Genomic DNA, 20,977 nt, shown 5'->3' on the forward strand with positions numbered 1-20,977 from the left:
TGAATTAATATATTTTTAAAGATATAACTGTAATTCTATCTACTGTTGCAATTTCATGAAACTTTTTATACAATAATTGACATGATAAAAGTATACAATTATATAAATTGAACAATTGGTGTTATTTAGTACGTTTGTAATTAATCTTTACTAAACGGAACGTCTTACAAAAATAATACATTTTATAAAAAATAAAAAAATGATAATACAAACTTACGAAAGTAACATTGCGCCCACGTTTTTTCACACGCGATGACTATTATAGTACGACTTTACAGTAAAGCCTTTACTTATTCATTCAGTAACTCCCTTTCTCGACGCTCGATTTCAGCTTGTCTCCTGGCTTGCTGTTCCTTAGCTCTCTTACGGTCCCCTGTTTTTTGTAGTCATTTTTGTACACGTTCTTGAACCAAACTTTCGGCAACGTCGAATTTCTTTTTAATAAATTCTAAAAGCAAAGAAGTATAATTAATTTGTATTAATAGAGATAAAAAAAGAAAAATCAATTAAAATTATTTCTTCCATTAAAACAAAACGATAAAATATAATTAACTTACTGGCTATGAGTTTTGGAAAATTATAATGACTTATTTTGCTCTTGTTGGTTTTTAGGATTAACCAAGTACAATTTTCTGCCAAATCATCCGTCATTATATCTGCCAGAATGGTAGGGACTAACTTCTTGTAATCGTTTCCATCATGTGAACTAATTTTCTGTTCCTAAAACATAAAATGTGAATTATAAATTGACATGTATGCATGTACAAAAAATGCTGTACAAAAATTAATTATTTGCATTACAAATTGGGATCTCATTTGCCGATGGACTGTATCAGTCAAATGCTGATCAAATTCTAATAAAGAATGCCTGTCATTGATTGGCAGCATTTGCAATGTATCAAAAATTGGTTCCTCCACTACATTATTAGCACGTGGACGTCGGTCGACTCGAAGAAAATCGTCAAGTTTCATTCCCATTTCTTCGTAACCCTGTAGCATATACAGGAAAAGTGTACGGCAAGAAGCTACACATAAATATTGAATAATCATAAATATAAATTCAAATTCAATATAAAATTTTAAGAATCAAACGCTGGAATTATACGTACAACAACATATATCTTCACGATGCTGCAGCTGTTACAGTTGTAATAATTTATCCGCATTGTTTCCAATAGCCCTCCGTCTTCGATCAGGATGCATTTCCTGTCTATGAATATCATTAGCTTCTACAGTAGCTTGCTGTCGCTGTCTATCTTGGACCTGTACAATTTCTTCTTGTACTTGCACATCTTGCTTTCGTCTGTCTTCTTGGCGGCCTCCTTCGTCTTCTCCATATTTCTCGCCATCTTCGCAAGCTTCGTCGTCTTCGCTAGCTTTGACGTCTTCGCCGTCTTCACTATATTCGCTGTCTTCTCCGTCTCCCTCTTCTACATTTTGCTCTGCAATTTTTTCTTGCTCGTATGAGTTATCAACCATAGGGACATCTTTATTTTTTTCTAAAATTGATTCTTCATTGTCCTTCAATGCACGGGGTGGTGAAAATACAAGATCGATATCTGCAAAACATCAAAGTGAATTAAATCATGCAAGACAGATGAGCATATCGTTACTCCCTACGAAGACTAGCACAACAGAGTGTGACGATATAATGAGAATTAGATTGTTATAAAATGTTGGCCTAAAAACAGTATTTATTTCTTACCCATTAGATCAGTAAATGAATGAAGAAGTTGTGGTGAAATCGCTGTTAGTTCTAATGACGCGACTTCTGTATCAGGTACAGTACTGCTGTGATCTACAAATTCATGAAAAATTGGCAAGCCGTTGATATCGAAAGGTTTATCTGCAATAGATTAAATGCAGGGTTACAAATTATATTTTTTTATAAATAATTTTTTATGAATTTATACCGGCCATACCTATTGCAGCATTTGTTGTATATGCACTTTCTTGTGGAGAGTTTAGCAGGGTAGAGTACACTTGTGTGGTATTTTCTTGCTCTTGAGTTGATGATGAAATACTAGCTGACGTTATTGTACAAGTTGGTGTATTCTTCTTTATTGGCAAAGATACTTTTTGCAAATTTTTACTCTTCATTGGTAGTATATTGCTGTTGTGAATAGGTATGTATCGAGATGGCAATTCTTTGATTGAAGTAATACTTATTTCTCTACGTAATGGAGTAAAACATGTTTTAGTATAGTAAAAATTATATTAAATTTAAATTTAGATAAAAGCTAGATGATGAAAATTAAAACATTTTTCTCACTTGATGCAGGATTAAGAGTCCGAGGTCTGCTCAGCTTGTTGATGGTGGTCGTACGCTGTCGGTCCCATCGTCGCCGGGTCTCTCCCTCTCCAGTTTTTCGTCGTCGTGGTGGGCATGCCTCCTTGTTTTCGGCGCGGCCATCTTGAGCGTGGCGTTTTCCTCTAATTGGTTCTTTTTGTGGGGGTGAGTCCCTTCCTTCCGGTCTTACTCGGAAAATTTGTTATCTGATTGGTGTCTCATGTTTCTTTCGCTCCGTCAGTCTTTCTCGGGGTTCGCCTACCTGCGTCCCTTTAAAAGGCTACTGACCGTTCGTTCCGTACTCAGTTTTTTGCCTTCTGTCCTCTTGAGACCGTTTTAATCCGCTCTCGAGATGTCCGCCATGGTTGTGCTTTGTGTTAGTGTTCTGGCGTGTTTGGCGAAGGCAGTTGTTTCTGTTTTCGCTCTAGTCTTCTATGCAGTGTTTCGAGTCTTCGGCCGACGCAAACACTACAAGCGGCCTACAACACCGCCCTTAACTATAAGAAAGCCAGGATAAAGATGACTGGAGACAGCTATGTATATCCTAGAGTACATTATGTGTATTGCAACCCCGATCAGAAACCGAGAGAAAGGGTAAATATTCCAGACTTCGTCCAACCAATGAACACCGTCAACAAAAATTTTGAGGATGAAGCAGACACTGGAGCAAAAAGAGTAAATTTCCACGATGCTACTCACACGAGAGATGAACTGATATACTCATATAATCCGAATGATACCTATTTTCCAAAAACTGTGATTAAGAACGGGAGAATAAATGCTCCACCTCAATTGAGTAACTCGAGGGCACCCGAACCCACGGCTCCAATAAGTATATTGAAGCGGCCACGAAATCAGTCACGAAGCAAGTTAGTATCACCAGCACGTGGACTACCTCAAATGCCAGCGGACCACGGACAGTATGGACATCCTTATCCACCGACTATGGGTCCATACCCGTATATACCACCACCGCCATTTTACTATTACCCTCCGGGTAATCCTCCGTTTGCTTTTCCATACAATAATCCGTATTTGCAGTATCCAATGCAAGGACAAATGCAAGGTTTTGAATATCAACAGCCGTGGCCACCAATGGAAGGCAAGGCGATGGAGCCCAAGGGCGATAGGAACAGATCAGCGTCACCGTACTGAGGAGACAAAAACCATTTAAACTGGGAGGAAGCTCGTCGGAAGGATGCGGTGACGGGCTCATCGGCACCGCAGCAGCGTGCAGTCAGCCCAAGGCCAAACCAGACATCAGAAGGCCAACACAGATTATACGACTCACGACGAGAGTTAAGAGAACCCCAATAGTAAAACTGACAATAGAACAACTAGCGGTACCAGAAGCTCTGTGCATCATTGATACCGGAGCTGAGATTAATGCTGTTAAATATGATTCGCTACGACCAGAAGTAGTAATAGAACACGATGAATTTATAAACATTATGGGGATAGCACCCCAAGAATTTGACACTTTAGGAACAGTAAAACTAAAAATTATGGGTAAGAAACACATTTTTCATGTGTTACCCTCAAGTACACCATTACATGAAGACATCATATTGGGAAATCCGTTTCTTTACGGAGAGAAAGTGAATATTATGTTCGGCGATGAAGTACTAATCACCGCAAGTCACCCTATAACACCATTGCCTTTTGTGCATAGGAACTTTCTTGAAAATCAAGTGGACGCAGACATAAAATATGGTCCGATAAGTCCCGAAATACTACCTGCTGAGAACACCCAGACAGCAGTAGAAAATTTTGAGTTCCCTTATGAGTCAGAAGCCATCGATCCTAAAATTCAGGACTTGCCAACCAGACCGTTCAATCCGAACAGATATAAATCAAAGGGCAACACGATCTTCAAGCTACCAGCAAGAGCTGAAGTACCCGTGAAAATCCCAGCTACGAAAGATTCAGTAAAAGGACAGGCCTACTTAAGGCTAATCAAGACCGTCCCGGGAGTATATATAGGGGAAGCTGCAGTAACTAATGACAAGGGTTATTGTTATGCTATAGCAATTAACACCAGAGAAGACCCAGTAGAAATTGAAATTTCGCCGCAACATCTCGAAGAGTTTAATCTAAGTGAAGATGATGATTTTCTGATGACTCTCCACTGGAAGGAGAGGCTCGGAAAATGCAGAAGACAGAGTAAAGTTTGTTATGGACAAGGTGAGAGAAACGTACCACAAGAGACGCGAATTGAGACAAATACAACGAATAGTGAAGAAATATTCACATTTATTTTATTTGCCCGGCGATCAAGCACCAGGAACGTCCTGTGTAAAACATTAGGACAAGAGACATAAGATTAGGACAACGGACGACGAACCAGTCCGTGTTAAATATTAAAGTGGGCCGATCTGACAAGAAGAGGAGTTATTAAATCAACTACAAAAACTCCTGGATGCAAGTGTCATCAGACGTTCAAACAGTCCATTTTGGAGCCCTTGTCGAATTGTTCCCAAGAAACCGGGACCAGGCGGTAAAGGAAAATAGAATTGGTGATTGATTATCGTAAATTGAATGCAAAAACGATAAAGGACGCTTATCCATTACTCAACATCGTAGAAATTTTGGAACAAATTGGCAGCGCAAAGTACTTTTCGGTTTTTGACCTAGCTATGGGTTTTCACCAGATAGAGTTAGAACCGGAGGATATTCGAAACACTGCTTTCAACACCAAGTATGGCCATTTTGAGTACATGTGTATGCCATTTGGTTTGACTAACGCACCCCCAACATTCCAACGTTTAATGGACTACGTTTTATCGGGTTTACAGGGTGTAGAAATGTACGTTTTTCTAGACGATATCGTGATTTATACCCTAGAAGAGCACGAGGAGAAAATTTATAAAGTATTTGACCGACTATCGGATGCAGGGTTACGCTTGCAGATAGATAAATGCCAGTTTTTAACTCCAGAAATTATATATTTGGGACATATAATTGACTGCTATGGAGTGATATCAGATCCGAGTAAAATTTCGGCAGTTAAAAACTTTCTGAAACCAACAAATCAAACAGAAATCCGACAATTCTTGGATTAGCGGGATACTATAGACACTTCATTAAAGATTTCGCGGACAAAGCCCGACCCCTTAACTCCCTTCTACAAAAGAACAAGAAGTCGGAGTGGACATCCGATCAGGACCAGAGTTTCGAAGTATCAAAACAAGCCTTGTGCGAGGCGCCAGTTTTAGTATCAGTGGACGTGGAAAAGCCGTTCATATTAACTACGGATGCTAGTGACGGAGCATTAGGAGCAGTCCTCAGTCAAGGAGAACCAGGAGAAGACCACCCAGTAGCTTACATGTCCCGCTCTCTCAACAAAGCGGAGAAAAATTATTCAACAACTGAAAAAGAATGTCTGGCAATGGTAGAAGCCGTAGATTATTTTAGACACTTATACCTGTACGGAAGGTACTTTACGGTGTTCGGAGACCATGAACCTCTAATCTGGTTGGACTCTTTGAAAGAGCCCGTTAGTCGACTTAACAGATGGAGAATATGCTTGCGAAATTATCACTACACTTTTAAGTATAAACCCGGACGACTGAATGCCAATGCAAATGAACAAAATAATAAAGAAAATTGTAAATAAATTTACGACCGATCAGAAGCAATGTAATTACTGCAAACAAAAATAATTAATACTTACGTTTACGCGCTCCCACCTTCCACCGGGACAGAACCTCTTATAACGACAAACCATGGTAACAATAAAACGTCAAATAACTGAACGTTTGATCAGAATAATGAACTAACTATGACTGTTGCGAGGAGCGAAATTCAGAAATTGGAAAAGAAATTCACAGATCTGAGTAGACAAAAATAGCGAAACTCAGCATTGAAACTGGAATCCTCCAGGACCGTATGCATTAAATTGACTAATGCGGGGCATAATAAAAATTAGTATTTTTTTCATTGGAATTAGAGAAATTATTTAAGGATTTATTAAACTATTATGTATTTTAATACTATTTTTATACTAGTTGACAATTCAATCATTACACAGACCCAGAAAAAAAAATGAACTTGTATGTCCATCGACAAAACCCATGTACTCCTATGTATTTTTGCGCGTTGTGTCCGAATCTGGCATTCGTTTAACCTCAGCACGTCGGGTTCAAGGGCATTTGAAGGTCAAATTGCAGAAATCAGCAATAACCAATACAAGATATCTATCTGTTAAGTTTTGGGGGGCGCTGAATCCAAATCCGGTATTTGTTTTTCTCCATGAGGTAAGTTTGAAGGTCAGTTCAAGGTCAAAGCTGTGTACTCTAGGAAAAATGAATTTTTGACTGCAGATTCTGAATTAGCGGGAAATTTTACGTCCAAAAAGATATTCAATTTTTTTTTTAATACAACCTTAAGGTCACTTAATCTTGTTGGATGGAGGATTCGTATGACAATAAGATAATGTGTTTTCATGGGGCAAACTACTATGTCGTTATGTTTTCAGGATCCCGAATCCAAATCCGGTGTCCGTTTGTCTCCATCAGGCCGAATTGGAGGTCGTTTGAAGGTCAAATCCTCGATAATTAGTGAAATCGAGTCCAGTTATCATTCTGACATATTTTTTGGGTCGCTGAATCCAAATATAAAGACCGCTTAGTACCTCAGGGTCAAAGTCAAGGTCATCCCAAGGTCAAATATACATTTTTTTTACTAAAAAAGGAAGTTTTTACCACAGATTCAGGAAAAATGGAAAATTTTACATCTAGCTGTGATCTTTACTTATTTTTTTGATCACACTCCCGAAATAATCGTGTGCCGCATCCCAGGGTACCTGCACCTGGTGACGACGGAAAACGGCTTTTTTTTCGCTTTTTGTTTTCCGGCAAAACCCTGGGGTGAAGGCATGATGCCGTTATGGTCGGCACACGAAGAGGTACGATACATGGTTTCGGATGCCCAGTATCGACGATTGGTCAGGATGAGCAAGCAGGTCCGCAGTCGTCGTCGTCATGCGACTGCAGCTCTACAGTGGTTGGAAACTTGGTCTCTGTGGAGTACAACAATACAAGAATACGCTCTAATTCTCATAGTTGTAAGTAAAAAGTGAATTCCTTTTGCTATGTATGTGGCAAATACATTTTGAAAAAGTCGGATCTTCGGCAATTTACAGATGATTTGAAATTAGTATACGATGAGTGTTTCGGTTGTAAAGTCACTGATAGTGAGCAAGATTGGCTGCCACAATTGATATGCAATAGCTGTAGGCTGATGTTTAGCTGGTACAAAAAGAACAAAACTCCATTAAAATTTATCAAACCTATGGTTTGGAGTGAGCCAGAAGCTGTAGAAAATTGTTATTTTTGTATGACAAAAACTAAAGATTTTAACTCATCTAATATCCACAAAATTGTGTAGGCGAGTGTGTCTAGTCTGGTGAAGCCGTTAATAGCTCCAACAGAAGAAAGAGATACAGATGTAGAAAGTGACCTTTCTTTTGCACTTACTGAATTAGAGGTTTCTAGTTCTGATGAAGCCGAGAGTGAAAGAGAAGAAACGGACGAGAGTAATGACGAGTATGTGCCATCTGGATCACAAACAAAGATAAAAGGATAATTTGATCAGAAAGAACTTAATGACCTAGTTAGAGAGTTAGGCTTATCAAAGAAGGGAGCAGAGTTACTTGCTTCGAGGTTGAAGGAAAAAAATTTACTGACGAAAGGTACTAAATGTTCTTACTATCGGAATAGAGAAAAAGACTTCAGAAAATATTTCTCTGCGTTGAATGATCTCGTATATTGCAACAATGTTAAGGGTCTGATGGACGAATTTAAGAAGGATGTTTATAAATCTGAGGAATGGAGATTATTTCTGGATTCTTCTAAGCGAAGCCTGAGGCTGTACTATTACATAACACTAATAAATATTCTCCAATACCTGTGGCCCATTCGGTTACCCTGAAAGAAGATTACAAAAATGTTGAGTTGGTATTAAATAAAATACAGTACAAGGAACACAACTGGCTAATCTGTGGTGATCTCAAGATTCTTACCATCATGCTAGGTCAGCAATCAGGCTTCACAAAGTTTCCATGTTTCTTATGCATGTGGGAAGCAGGGATCGTAAGAATCATTATGTAAAATCAGAATGGCCTGCTAGATCAACGTTCGAACCCCGTAAGGATAACATCATTAACAAGCCATTAGTAGAGCCATCCAAGGTCCTTCTTCCTCCTCTCCATATTAAACTTGGTTTAATAAAACAATTCGTTAAAGCGTTGAATAAAGAAGGTCAATGTTTCTCGTACCTGGGAACAAAATTTGCAGGAGTATCTGACGCACAATTGAAAGAGGTATATTTGACGGTCTCCAAATCCGCACATTGTTAAAGGAGAAAGCATTCGTAGACAAGATGGACGATAAAGAGAAAGCAGCATGGATTAGCTTCAAAGATGTAGTGGAAAACTTCTTAGGGAATCACAAGAGCGATAACTACAAAAAACTAGTTAAAGACTTACTTAAAAATTACAATAGTTTGGGTTGCTTGATGAATTACAAGCTACACTTTCTTCATTCATACTTAGACTACTTTCCACAAAATCTTGGAGATTATAGCGAAGAACAAGGGGAACGGTTTCACCAAGATATTAAAGTAATGGAACAGCGATACCAGGGCCGCGCACTATGGTCGATTTCAGGAAAAGTATTGTCAAAATCAAATTGTGCCTCTCAGGAAAATGCTAGGGACCTAATTTTTTTTTTAAATGAAGGTTGTACTTCTCAGATATAGAGAAAAATATCAGAATATTGTTTTCTGATGATGTCGAGCCGAGGCACCTATGAAAAGTACGAAATTTTAAGTAAACAATATTTTAGCTACTTGTTAATGCATTAATATGCCATAAAAATGCATTTTAAAATAATTGGGAATTTTTGAAACAATCATATGCTATTTTTTTAATTAATGAATGATTTGTTTTACCTACATAACCTAAAAATTCATCTATTTCGACCTATTGTACTAAGAAACGTGAATCCGGGACTTAAAATTATCATAAATCACGGACCGCTAATTTGATTAGCTTCGAATATTATATTCTAATAATACGGCACTATATAAACAAGAAAACATGTTATTTTAAAGTATTCTAACCTACAGGAATTTTAAATCTGAGAAGTTTCATTCTGTAGCATGAAAGATTTCAAAGTTAACACACATAAAATTGTTGATAAAATAAAATATTATTATTCTCACCACATATAACGTACATAAATTGTTATATATATATATATATATATATATATATATTATATATATATATATATAAAATTATGTAACCTAGACTATTACATTACATGTTAACGCTATAGTATTTACACGTTATATAGTAACAATTAGCAACGAAATAATAACTATGTGATATAAGTACCACTTACCATTACTTTATATAGATAATATCAGATAATAGGAAATATTAGGATATAACAAAAAATACTAATAGTCAAAATTTTTTCTGTCATTATTTGCAATTATTTGTTTTTCTTTTATATTTTCTAAAATAATTTTGTTTTTGTTTAACTTCTTAATTATTATTGATTTAATTTATATTTATTTTTTATTTGGAAATGGATATAGTTATAAGTGATCTTATTTGTTATTATTTTTAATTATTTGTCATAGTTTTTTAAATGTTATCGTAGCGTACAGAGTATATGGAGTTCATGCTCAATTTTCTAAAATGATTTTTCTCTTTGTAATATTTAATATTGTCATGTTTTGATCATTTAAATATTATGAATGTACATAAAAATATATTATATAATATTTATATTATTTTTATATGCATTCATAATAATTTCATATTTATCGAAAATTGACATTATTCAAATATTACAAAAAGAAAAATCATTTTAAAAAATTGCGCATAAAATCTATATACTCTATGCACTACTTTAACAGAAGACGTTATTTCCCATAACTAATTAAAGAATATATATTTATGTAAATCCTAGTTTTGAAAAGCAAACAAATGTTATTTTTCACAAGGTGTTGTTTTTTACTAAGTATTATTGTTTACAAAGTGTAATTTTTATAAAGTGTTATTTTTAAAAAGCAAGTGTTATTTCATTTACGAAATTGTTCAAACGGTAAGTTTCTAAATATTGAAAAATTAGAATCTGTCGCCAAAGATAATAAAAGAAAATGATTCCGTGGCTCAAAACCAAAATGACTTGAGTACATATTACAAAACAAAATTAAATTTGCTAATATCTAAAAACTACAAAAAATTGATTAAAGTCGTTTTGCCGTAAATCCACAGAATTAGGCTAAGTTTTTGATAAAACTCATTATTGTGGCATTTTTTCGATAAATTTCTGTGGCATACGATAAATACTTACTTAAAATAATTAAAAATAATTAAATAAAATAAGATCATAGTTTCATCACAGCATAAATTCCGACAAATTAATGCAAATCTTTCCAAAAATATATTATGTTGTTTTTTTTTTTATTAAAATTAGGTGCAAAAATTATGAGAATAAATCGTGAGTGATATCATATAATTACTTTTACACAAAAAAGACAAAAACGAAGAAATGACAAAATTTCTATTTTAAAAAAGATACTCAAATTTAAAAATTCATCTTAAAAATTTTTCCTTACAGAAGGCTAGAATCAATTTTTACGGCATACCCCATGTATATGTTAAATTTATTGAAGATCATACACGCTATTCACAAAATCATATATCGTTATAATTCATAAGATGGGCGGACGAAAAAGAAAAAATAAGCATAATAGAGGACGACCAAGAAAAGTTAGAAGAGGTTCCAAAGGTGGAAGATATACCATAATATCAGATTACTCAATATCTACTAAATATAGACGAGCAAGAGAGGTATGGCTTCGCCCAAAATGATGTTGAAATTTTAGAAATAGCGTTAAGTCTTGCAAAGAATTTCACCGTAGATGATACTGGTTTATCCAATGGAACGCAAAATGAGAATAATCAACAGTGTGAGTCAAATATATTGAAACATACAGCAGATTCAGCTGCAGCATTTTATTTAGAGCAAAACGTGAATAAAAATTCTTACATAAGTTTATCTAAAGATTGTAAAATGAGAAATGCTCCCATTTATCCCTGCTATTCAGGAATTTCCAAAGCTTTGTCCGAATGTCTACCAAATGACGATATTTCCGAGGTACAGATTGTGGTATCCATGCAGGAGATGTTAAATAAAACTAGTGAGCGACTTTGCAATGCAGTTGCTTTGGATTGGAGTGTCAACGACTTGATTGATTTAACGCTTTCTGTAACTGTAGGGTTCGATAGTTCTTCAGGCCATAAAAATGTACATAAAAAATGTAAGGATGCTGTAAATGAAAGCGAAGCTTCCGAGCAGTCCCTCTTCGTTACAAGCTTCATTATCATTAAAATAAGCTCTAATAAGTCTGATGGAAAATCATGGATCAATCCAATTCCTCAAAGTGTAAGGCTTTGTCGACCATTAAGGATTGTATTCGAAAAAGAAACAGATGATTCGACCATACGTGAATACAATCAATTAGAAAATGAAATAAAGAATCTCAGTTCTTATAAATTTAGTCTGTCCAATGGAAAAAAACATTTGCGTTTCTTATGAAGTTACACAAACTCTTTTTGATGGCAAATGTTTAAATGTAATATTGGAAAATAGAGCAACCAGTAGATGTCCAATTTGTAAGATAACGTCTCATCAGTTTGGAGATTTTGGCAATAATTTCACTCCTGTTGCTGAATCACTGAAGTATGGTTTGGGATTATTGCACGCGGAAATTAATACATTTGAGCATCTCCCACATTTCTTATAGAATGCCATTCAAAACGTGGGATATTCGAGAACCGCTAAAAGGTGCGTCTATAATAATTATGTGCATGATGTTATATTTAGAGCCTGTTAAATGCAAAAAGGAGCTGAAATTAGACGAGTTAGAAAGGTTCTGTATAAATGCATATCAACTGTACTACAATACGTATCCATGGTGTCGAATGAATCCAACGCTTCATAAAATTTTAATGCATGGGTGTCAAATTGCCAGGCAATTTCCTATGCCTTTAGTATACTATGCCGAAGATGCTAATGAGTCTTGGCATAAGTTTTATTGCAGAACAGACTCCAGACAGACAAGTAGATTAGCACGAATTACGGATGTATTTAATAGAGCAGTGCATATGAATGACCTAAAACTATCTTTGATGTTCATAGGCAATCGAATAAAATTAGCTTTCAAGAAGCACATATTCTTTCAAAATGCACAGGCATTGAACTATATAAAAGAAACGTAAATTTATTTACGAATTTAATTTTGTCATGAGCTCAGAATTATGATTTTATCCTCAATCTATTTTATAGGCATATTATGAACGAAGAAGAGTGGGAAGAAGAAAACCAGAACAGAAGTGATGATGAAAGTAATATGACTTATGATAATTCTGATGAAGAATCTATATAATTATTATGAAATAATAGAAGGTTATCATATTAATTGGAAATGGAATACTTATATCACAGAGTTATTATTTCGTTGCTAATTGTTACTGTATAACGTGTAAATACTATAGCGTTAACATGTAATGTAATAGTCTAGGTTGCATAATTATATATATATGTGTATATATCTTCCTATATTATATAGATGCATGTGTAAATTTATGTCAATAACCCCTACGCGCCCCTCCGCCCCCTCCGCACCCCCTCCGCAAGCCCCTCCACACCCCCTCCGCAAGCCCCTCCGCATCCCCTCCGATGACCCCTCTTAAATCAATTTTATTAATATTAAAATGATTATTATAAAACTTAGTCAAAAAGATTTCAAAAGTTCCATTTTTTTAATAATGGTATAATGATAATGAATTTCCTTTATTGGAAAAATGGTATAACGATGGGTTAAAGTTTAAATTGAGAAGATAATAACGACAGATTTCCACACCACCCAAGAGGTACTGTCAGAAGCACATTATAATATGGATATACAATGTGTTTCAGTCGCGTTGATATTTTTTTGTTTTTATTAAATTCTTATTTAAAAAATTCGCCAATTATTTTACGTAATTATATGACATGATATAATTATATAAAATAAAGGCTACTATGAACAATAGTTTCATTTAGTAAATAAAATTATACTATTGATTTGGATATATATCAAGTTAGAAATTATCTATTGTTAACAGTTTGAATTTTTTATATAATAATTTAATAAAAAACCGTGGAATCATCGCCTAGAGCCATATAACTACGGGAGTCTTAGATCCCAGTCCTCCTCCCCTAAGACTCCACCTAATATCATCCTCTATCCTGTAGAAACATATTTACTTAAAAAAAGTTTACAATCTTTATAATCATTTTAATATTTTTAATTTATGCATTTAATCTACATAATATCTTGTTAAAAATATAATGGATATTAATCAATTTGTTATCAAATCAGTTTTGTATTTAAATTAAATTTTTCGCCTTTGAATTACTTAAAATATGATATAATTAAGAAAAATTAACTTTTATTAATTTTTATCAGTTAATTAATTTTACGTATTCATATTGAAAAAAGAAATTTAAATACGTAGTTAATTTGATAATAAATCTTGATTTTTTTCTATATTTTTTAACAGGACGAAATCTCAATGGAAACTTTTTTTAAGTAAATATGTTAAATAATCATTTAATATTTATAAATTAATTAGACATTATGATATCATGTCCTATAATAATATGAAATTAATTCATTATTGTTATTAAACGATCATTTATGTTTCTGTTTTGTTCTGCATTGTGTATATTGATGATTCTTGTAAAATAATTTTAAAAAGAATTATGTATGCATACTAATTTGAATGTCTACAAAATGATTTTAAAATTCGAAATTGAAAAGCAGCAAGAAGTTAATATAAATACATGCCTTTGATTTGAAAAAAAATCTAAAAAAAATTGAATAATAATTTATTCTATGATCGAAAACCCTAAGAATTGACTAAACAATTTTGAATCAAATATTTAAAATTTCATTCCAAACAATATTTTGTATTGATTCACCTGACTCATTCTGAATACGTATATTATCAGGATTTCGACATCGAGATAATGCAACATATAATTGACCATGCGAAAACAATGGTCATTTCAAAAAAATTTCTATTGAATCAAAACTTTGGCCTTGTGATTTATTTATCGTTATGGCAAACGCTAATATGATTGGGAATTGTTTTCTAAAAAGAGTAAATGGAAACGAAGATGAATTTTTGGTGTTTAGTGTTATTCTCGGCATAAAAACTTTCTGTCCAATGTTTTCGCCGGTAATTATTTCTGCTTCAATGTTATACTCATATAATTTGGTAATCTTTAAACGAGTGCCATTACATAATCCATCTGTAATACTTAAATTTCTAATTAACATCACTATTGCATTTACTTTCAAATTAAGTTTATGTGGTGGAAGACCTTCTCTGATATTATTCAACATTTCAACTGGATAATTTAATGGAATATTTTCCTCTGTTTGATCTACTCCTTTATGTGTTGCATAATCTACACTATAATATGTCTTTGATTCGCCATGTAATAATTTTAGAACTTTGTTATTTAAAATTTTGATGTCTTCATTATGAGGAGCTAAGATCACGCTACTAACGGAAGCACCTAAATTAATATTTTTATAAATTTGATTGCAAACATCGGTAGTTTTCTATTTTTGAGGAATTTCAAGCATCGACTTTACCTTCTCCTATTTCTAACAAAAAAGAGGAAAATTCTACATTATTCGAACGTATATTTTTATTGAGCTTCAAGATTTTAAAAAGAGGGCACAAATTTGAATATTTAGTTGTTTCTTCTATGATAGAGTTTCGGTATCCATGTTTAATTACTGGAAGAATTTGTCTGAAATCTCCTCCTAATAATATTAATTTTCCCGCAAAAGGAATATCGTTACGACATACATCTTGTAAAGTACGATTAATAATTTCTAAAGCTTTTTTAGGTATCATTGAAGCTTCATCCCAAATTATTAAATCTGCCTCTCTTAATCTTTTTTTGTCAGACTCTAATTTCAAAAAAGCACTTTCAATATTATTTAAATCTAAAGGCAATCTGAAGGTTCGATGACTTGTCAATCTCCTAGGTAACAAAATAGACGCGATACCAGTCCATGCCATTGATAAAACCATCTGTTGCGGAGGATTGGTAGGCTAGGTAGGCGAGGTGCAGGAATATAAAGCTCTTTATGTTGATTGATCTTTATTTGTGCCACTTGGTTAATTTACACGTGGGTATCAATTTGCACTGTGCACGACTGTCTCTGGCGGCGGCTGGCTGACGTCTGACTCCGAGCGGTCGCGCTTGAGAGAGAGAGAGAGAGAGAGAGAGAGAGAGGGGAGCGCGCGGAAAGAGCGCCAGCTCTTGGCGATCGAATGAACTTTTGCAAAACTCCCGTACAATCTGCCCGCCTCGTTCCGGGAACGATGAGCCTGAAGATGTTTGAAAGGCCGCCCGCCGTAACGGGGTAAGTTGAGTGGTTTTCCGCAGATTAATCAGCGGCGGGGGCTCTCGAAGACAAGATGATGGGTAGGCGAATGAGCTTGTCGATCGGTCTGGTGTATTGACTATCAGCCGTTTTTACGGCGGCGGCTCGGACACGGCCGTCCTGGCCGGGATGAACGTCGATTACGCGGGCGAGTGGCCACTTGCCGTTCGATCGCAGAAGTGAGGCATCGATGATGACGACAAGATCTCCCACAGACAAGTTGGCTCGAGCCCTGGTCCACTTAGTGCGCTGTTGCAAGGTGTTGAGGTATTCTCGGCTCCAGCGGGCCCAAAAGCTGTCTCGGAGTCCTCGAACCAGTTTCCAATGGGACAGTCTGGGAAGATCGGCTTCGTCGATGTTCGGCCGAGGTATGGTGTTCAGCGGGCCACCGAATAGGAAGTGGCCAGGCGTAAGAACGTCCAAGTCATCGACGTCGCCCGAGAAAGGGGAGATCGGACGGCAATTCAGGACCATTTCGACTTCAGCGAGCAGCGTCGAAAATTCTTCGTACGTGAGTTTCTTTGGTCCGGCCACTCGCTGCAGGTGGGTCTTGGTTGATTTGACGCCGGCCTCCCAAAGCCCTCCAAAATGCGGAGCTGATGGGGGTATGAACCGCCAAGTGATGCCGTCGTCAACTAGCGCTCCAGCCACTAACTGCCAGTTCATTTCAGCGTCGCGGAGAAGGCGTCGGAGTTCAGCATCTGCACCGCGGAAAATAGTGCCGTTGTCGCTCCAAATCTCTGAAGGTCGACCTCGCCGTGCGATGAAACGTGTCAGAGCCTCGAGGAAGCTTTTGGTGGTAAGATCGCCCGCTAGCTCCAAATGGACGGCCTTGGTTGTAAAGCAGATGAACGTCGCGACGTAGCCTTTAGTCGAGACCATTCCTCGTCCCTTAGACCGAAGAATGGAGAAGGGTCCCGCATAGTTAACACCACATCGGCTGAATGGTCTCGATGGCGTTACTCGTGCGGCAGGCAGAGAAGCCATAATCTGGGTCATGGGGCGGTTGACAGATCTGGCACAAACAATGCACGCATGAACCTGTGCTTTAACCCGGGTCTTCCCTCCAACAATCCAGGCGCGACGGATGGCGTGAGCGTATGTTAATTGGTATCCACCGTGAAGGGCCTGATGATGCGCCCAGCCGATCACGAGCCGGGCGAGATGACTGCCCGGAGCGTGCCCTGCGCTGCCTGTCGGTCCATCCTGCAAGTTCGAGTGATATTAGACCGTTGCGTGAGCCGCAAGGAGGAGATCCGTCGCATCATAAGCGGTACGGAATCTCTGTCCAAGGGCGAACCACGCCGTGGTATGCCGCCAAGCGCGAGCCACGTGACATTGGTGGCGATCCAAAAAGCCTCAACAATGAGGCGAGCCGATATGAGTTCTACTCGCAAGGCGAGAGAGCGAGCCGGGGTCACAAGTCAAGCCGAACGGAGCCAGACCATAGTGCGAAACGCAGTACAGGGTCTTTGGCGAGCCGAGCTGGTTAATCTGGCAGCGCGAGAGTCGTCGAGAATACCGATGGAATGTCAGAGACGGATGCACACTGATTCGGGCCCGAGGTCGCCGTGAGGTGAATATGAGGTAGAACATTATTCTCTTTATTTGTCTTAAAATCTTCGGTGAAATAATTTTTAAATTTGTTCCAAATTGTATTACCCTGTATCTTTTCTGCTAAAATAAACCATGCAAAAAATTTACGTAATTGAAATGGTAACATGATGTGACAAGCTTCTTCAAAAATAATAAAAATATGTGAATCATCTTCTATTAAGCCTATTGCAAGTGCTGCGTCTTTATATGTTTGATACTCTATATCTTTATGATTTTTCAAATCTTCAAATGAAGTTGGACCTCTTGCTCAATTTAGTATTAATTTAAAAAAAAATCTCTCAGTATCTTTTGGTGATACGATATTAAGTCGAGCAATAGTATTGTATTGAGAAGAACGTGAACGTTTTATCCAAGATTTTGATTTTTTATTAAATCTATAATATTCAGGCAGTTCAACATATTTGTGTTTTTGCAAAATCATCAATTTTATTTAATTTAAACCATGCTGTTAAAGTAGTTTCTTTATTGTTTAAGGCTTGCAATTCTTTATTTTCTTCGTAAACTATATGTTGTTGATCTTTTGTATGGATTCCTAAACGTTCTACAGCGGTTATTTTACCACAAAGGGGATATCCTTGTAGACGCCAAGCACCTTCCATTGGGCTTAAATATCTACCATCTACATACTGAGTGAGTTCATCATGTACTATGGGAGTTTCTTCGCTAGAATTATTTGGATTTTCAATTTTTTTCATCTTACATAATGGTCTATCTCCACCTTTGTGAATATACTCGAATATGTATTTAATACTTTGAATTGATGCACAATATTCGACATTAATATGACACTTATATTTTTTCAATAAAAAGTTATTATAAGGAACAACCATTGTGTTGTCAACTGGAATAATTTTTCTAAATTTTTTAATTCGATAAGTATAGTTTTGTGAAATGTTATTTCTTCTTCGATATTCAGGATAACCATTTTCTTTAAAAATGGCGATATCGCGGAATGGTTTTGGAAATTTTATTTTACAAATAGTCTTATTTTTGATGATGCAAGGAGATTTGTCTCTGTTACAATGCCGCTACCCTAAGCGGGACTTGGGCGTTGTCGTCCAGATCGGACGGGTGGGTGCCTATCACCACTACACAGCGCGTCCTTAGGTTGCGGATAGAGGAACAGCCCCTGAGAAAGAGGTCAGCTGCGAATAAATTGAATAAGCAGCCGCAGACAGCCGATAGGAACAGGCGTGGGTGTGATGAGCCCACACTGTCGAACGCATTCATCTAGAAACACTACGCAAGCACCACAACAAAAAAACACTTCACATTATCTCTTATCTCTCAATCTATCTCTTTCATCACACATTACAAAAATGGGCAAAAATCCTGCTGCCGAGGAGGATGCGGGAGCGATGACAACTGCCCCGAAAGGGGATGTGTAGAATGATTCGTCACCTGGTATTACGCGATAACGATGCCAGCGAAGGCGCGCTGCCTTGCAGGGGGTCGTTAGGATGCGAGAATGAAACCGTAGTGTGTCTGACGACGAGTTAACACTGTCCTCGTCAAAGTCGGAAAGCTCTCATACTTAGTTCTAGAGAGGTATGAGGGTTATCACCTCTAGAACGGTAGACTCACCTGCGATCGGAACAGGATCCGAAGCGCGCGGGTTTAACATACTATCATGGCTCAAAGAAATCAAATCCAAACCAAAAGGGAATTAAGGGTCGGAACTTGGAATGTTCGCAGTCTATACAGAGCAGGCGCGTTTAAAGAACTCGTAAAGGAAGCTGATAGGTACAATCCTGATTTGGTAGCAATACAGGAATCGCGGTGGCCAGATGGCGGAGTACTAACATCGGGTAACTTCACGTACCTGTATGGGGCCGTGAGTGGGGGATCTCTAGGCACCGGATTTCTCGTAAGCAAAAGCATCATACATTCGGTTAAAAGTTTCAAATCCGTCAATGATAGGATCTCGTACATCATTATCGAAGGTGAATGGTATAGATATGTATTTATTAATGTACACTGTCCTACGGTGGACAAAGAAGAAGAAGCTAAGGATCTCTATTACGAAACTTTAGAGCAGATAATCGACCAGTTCACGTCTTACGACACAAGAATAGTATTAGCCGATTTCAATGCTAAAATAGGTAGGGAGGAAATGTTTAGGCCTACTATAAGGAAGGAAAGCCTGCACGAAGCCAGCAATGATGACGGTATTAGGGTCATAAATTTCGCAGCGGCAAAAGATCTTATAATAAAAACTACGTGATTTAAGTACAAGGACATACACAAGGCAACGTGGACATTGCCGGACGGGGCCACACAGAACCAAATTGATCATTTCCTCAATGAAAAAAGACGTCATACTAACGTTCTCGACGTAAGGACTTACAGAGGGGCAGATATCGACTCGGACCACTTCCTAGTAGTAGCCAAATTAAGAGCTAGACTAGTATCAAAATAGTAAGCGAGCAAACAAGGTAGAAAGCTTCGATATTGAGAAGCTACGAGATAGAACAGAGCGAATTAGGTACCAGATAGAAATTAATAACAGGTTTCAGGCACTTGCAGAAGCAAACACATCGCCGGAGGGTAATGACGAACCGAATAGCTTATAGGGGGACATCGAAAAAACGGTAAAAGAGGCCGCGAACAAAGTACTGGGTAAAAAGAAAAAGCCAAAGAGAAAACCATGGTTTGACGAAGAGTGCGAACTCTGGTTTGAAAGGCGCAAAAAGGCTAAATTAGATAGCTTACAAAATAGAAGGGATAGGACCGTAGAAGAGTATTCTAACGTAAGGAAACAGACGAGCGCGATCTACAGAAATAAGAAGCGGCAGTATCAAAAGAATCTTATTAAGAGAATAGAAACTAACAGTAAGGAAAATAACCCCCGCGAAATGTACAGAGGGATTAACGCCATCAGAAAGGGTTTTAGGAGTAGAGCGCAATTGATGAAGGACGAAAACGGGGACCTCGTAACAAATGACAACGAATTACTGTCGCTGTAGAAAAATTATTTGGATAAATTATTAAACGTGTACGAAAATAGCGAAGAATTAGGGGACGAAATTCACACTGCTGAACGTGGAGCTCCACGTGGAGGAACCGAGCTACCAAGAAATAGAGGCCGCGAATAAAAAACTAAAAAACAACAAAGCCGCGGGAAATGACTCTATACCAGCTGAGTTACTCAAATATGGGGGCGTCGAGCTCACTTTCAAAATCTATAAACTAGTATGTGCCATCTAGAAAAATGAAACAATACCCGAAAATTGGAAGGAATCTATCATTATACCGATTTTTAAAAAGGGGGATAAGACAGACTGCAATAACTATAGGGGTATCTCACTTTTAGCAACGTGCTACAAAGTTCTGTCAAACGTAATACAAGCTAGACTCACTCCATTCGCGGAAGATATAGTAGGAGATTATCAGTGCGGATTTCGGCACAACAGATCGACGAGCGATCAAATGTTTACCATAAGACAGTTGTTAGAGAAAAAGTGGGAATTTTGCGAAACCATACACCAACTATTTATAGATTTTAAAAAAGCGTACGACTCTATTAAGCGAAGCAAA

General features: G+C 37.0%; 2 protein-coding genes across 2 annotated transcripts; both read right to left on the reverse strand.

Moving 5' to 3' along the window:
* Positions 1 to 220: 220 nt before the first annotated feature.
* LOC116416503 lies at positions 221 to 3,067 on the reverse strand. The gene is made up of 6 exons (XM_031925255.2): positions 1,923 to 3,067; positions 1,706 to 1,846; positions 1,110 to 1,559; positions 802 to 1,025; positions 558 to 720; positions 221 to 448 (listed from the first exon to the last, which is right to left on the reverse strand). The coding sequence occupies exons 1-3, from the start codon at positions 2,098 to 2,100 to the stop codon at positions 1,141 to 1,143; spliced, it is 738 nt and encodes a 245-aa protein (XP_031781115.1). The 5' UTR covers positions 2,101 to 3,067; the 3' UTR covers positions 221 to 448; positions 558 to 720; positions 802 to 1,025; positions 1,110 to 1,140.
* A 12,759-nt stretch (positions 3,068 to 15,826) lies between these two features.
* On the reverse strand, positions 15,827 to 18,135 carry LOC103318084. The gene is made up of 3 exons (XM_031925256.1): positions 17,838 to 18,135; positions 17,346 to 17,500; positions 15,827 to 17,029 (listed from the first exon to the last, which is right to left on the reverse strand). The coding sequence occupies exons 1-3, from the start codon at positions 18,133 to 18,135 to the stop codon at positions 15,827 to 15,829; spliced, it is 1,656 nt and encodes a 551-aa protein (XP_031781116.1).
* Positions 18,136 to 20,977: the final 2,842 nt, after the last annotated feature.

Source organism: Nasonia vitripennis (assembly GCF_009193385.2).
Source record: "Nasonia vitripennis strain AsymCx chromosome 2 unlocalized genomic scaffold, Nvit_psr_1.1 chr2_random0008, whole genome shotgun sequence".
Lineage (NCBI taxonomy): Eukaryota > Metazoa > Arthropoda > Insecta > Hymenoptera > Pteromalidae > Nasonia > Nasonia vitripennis.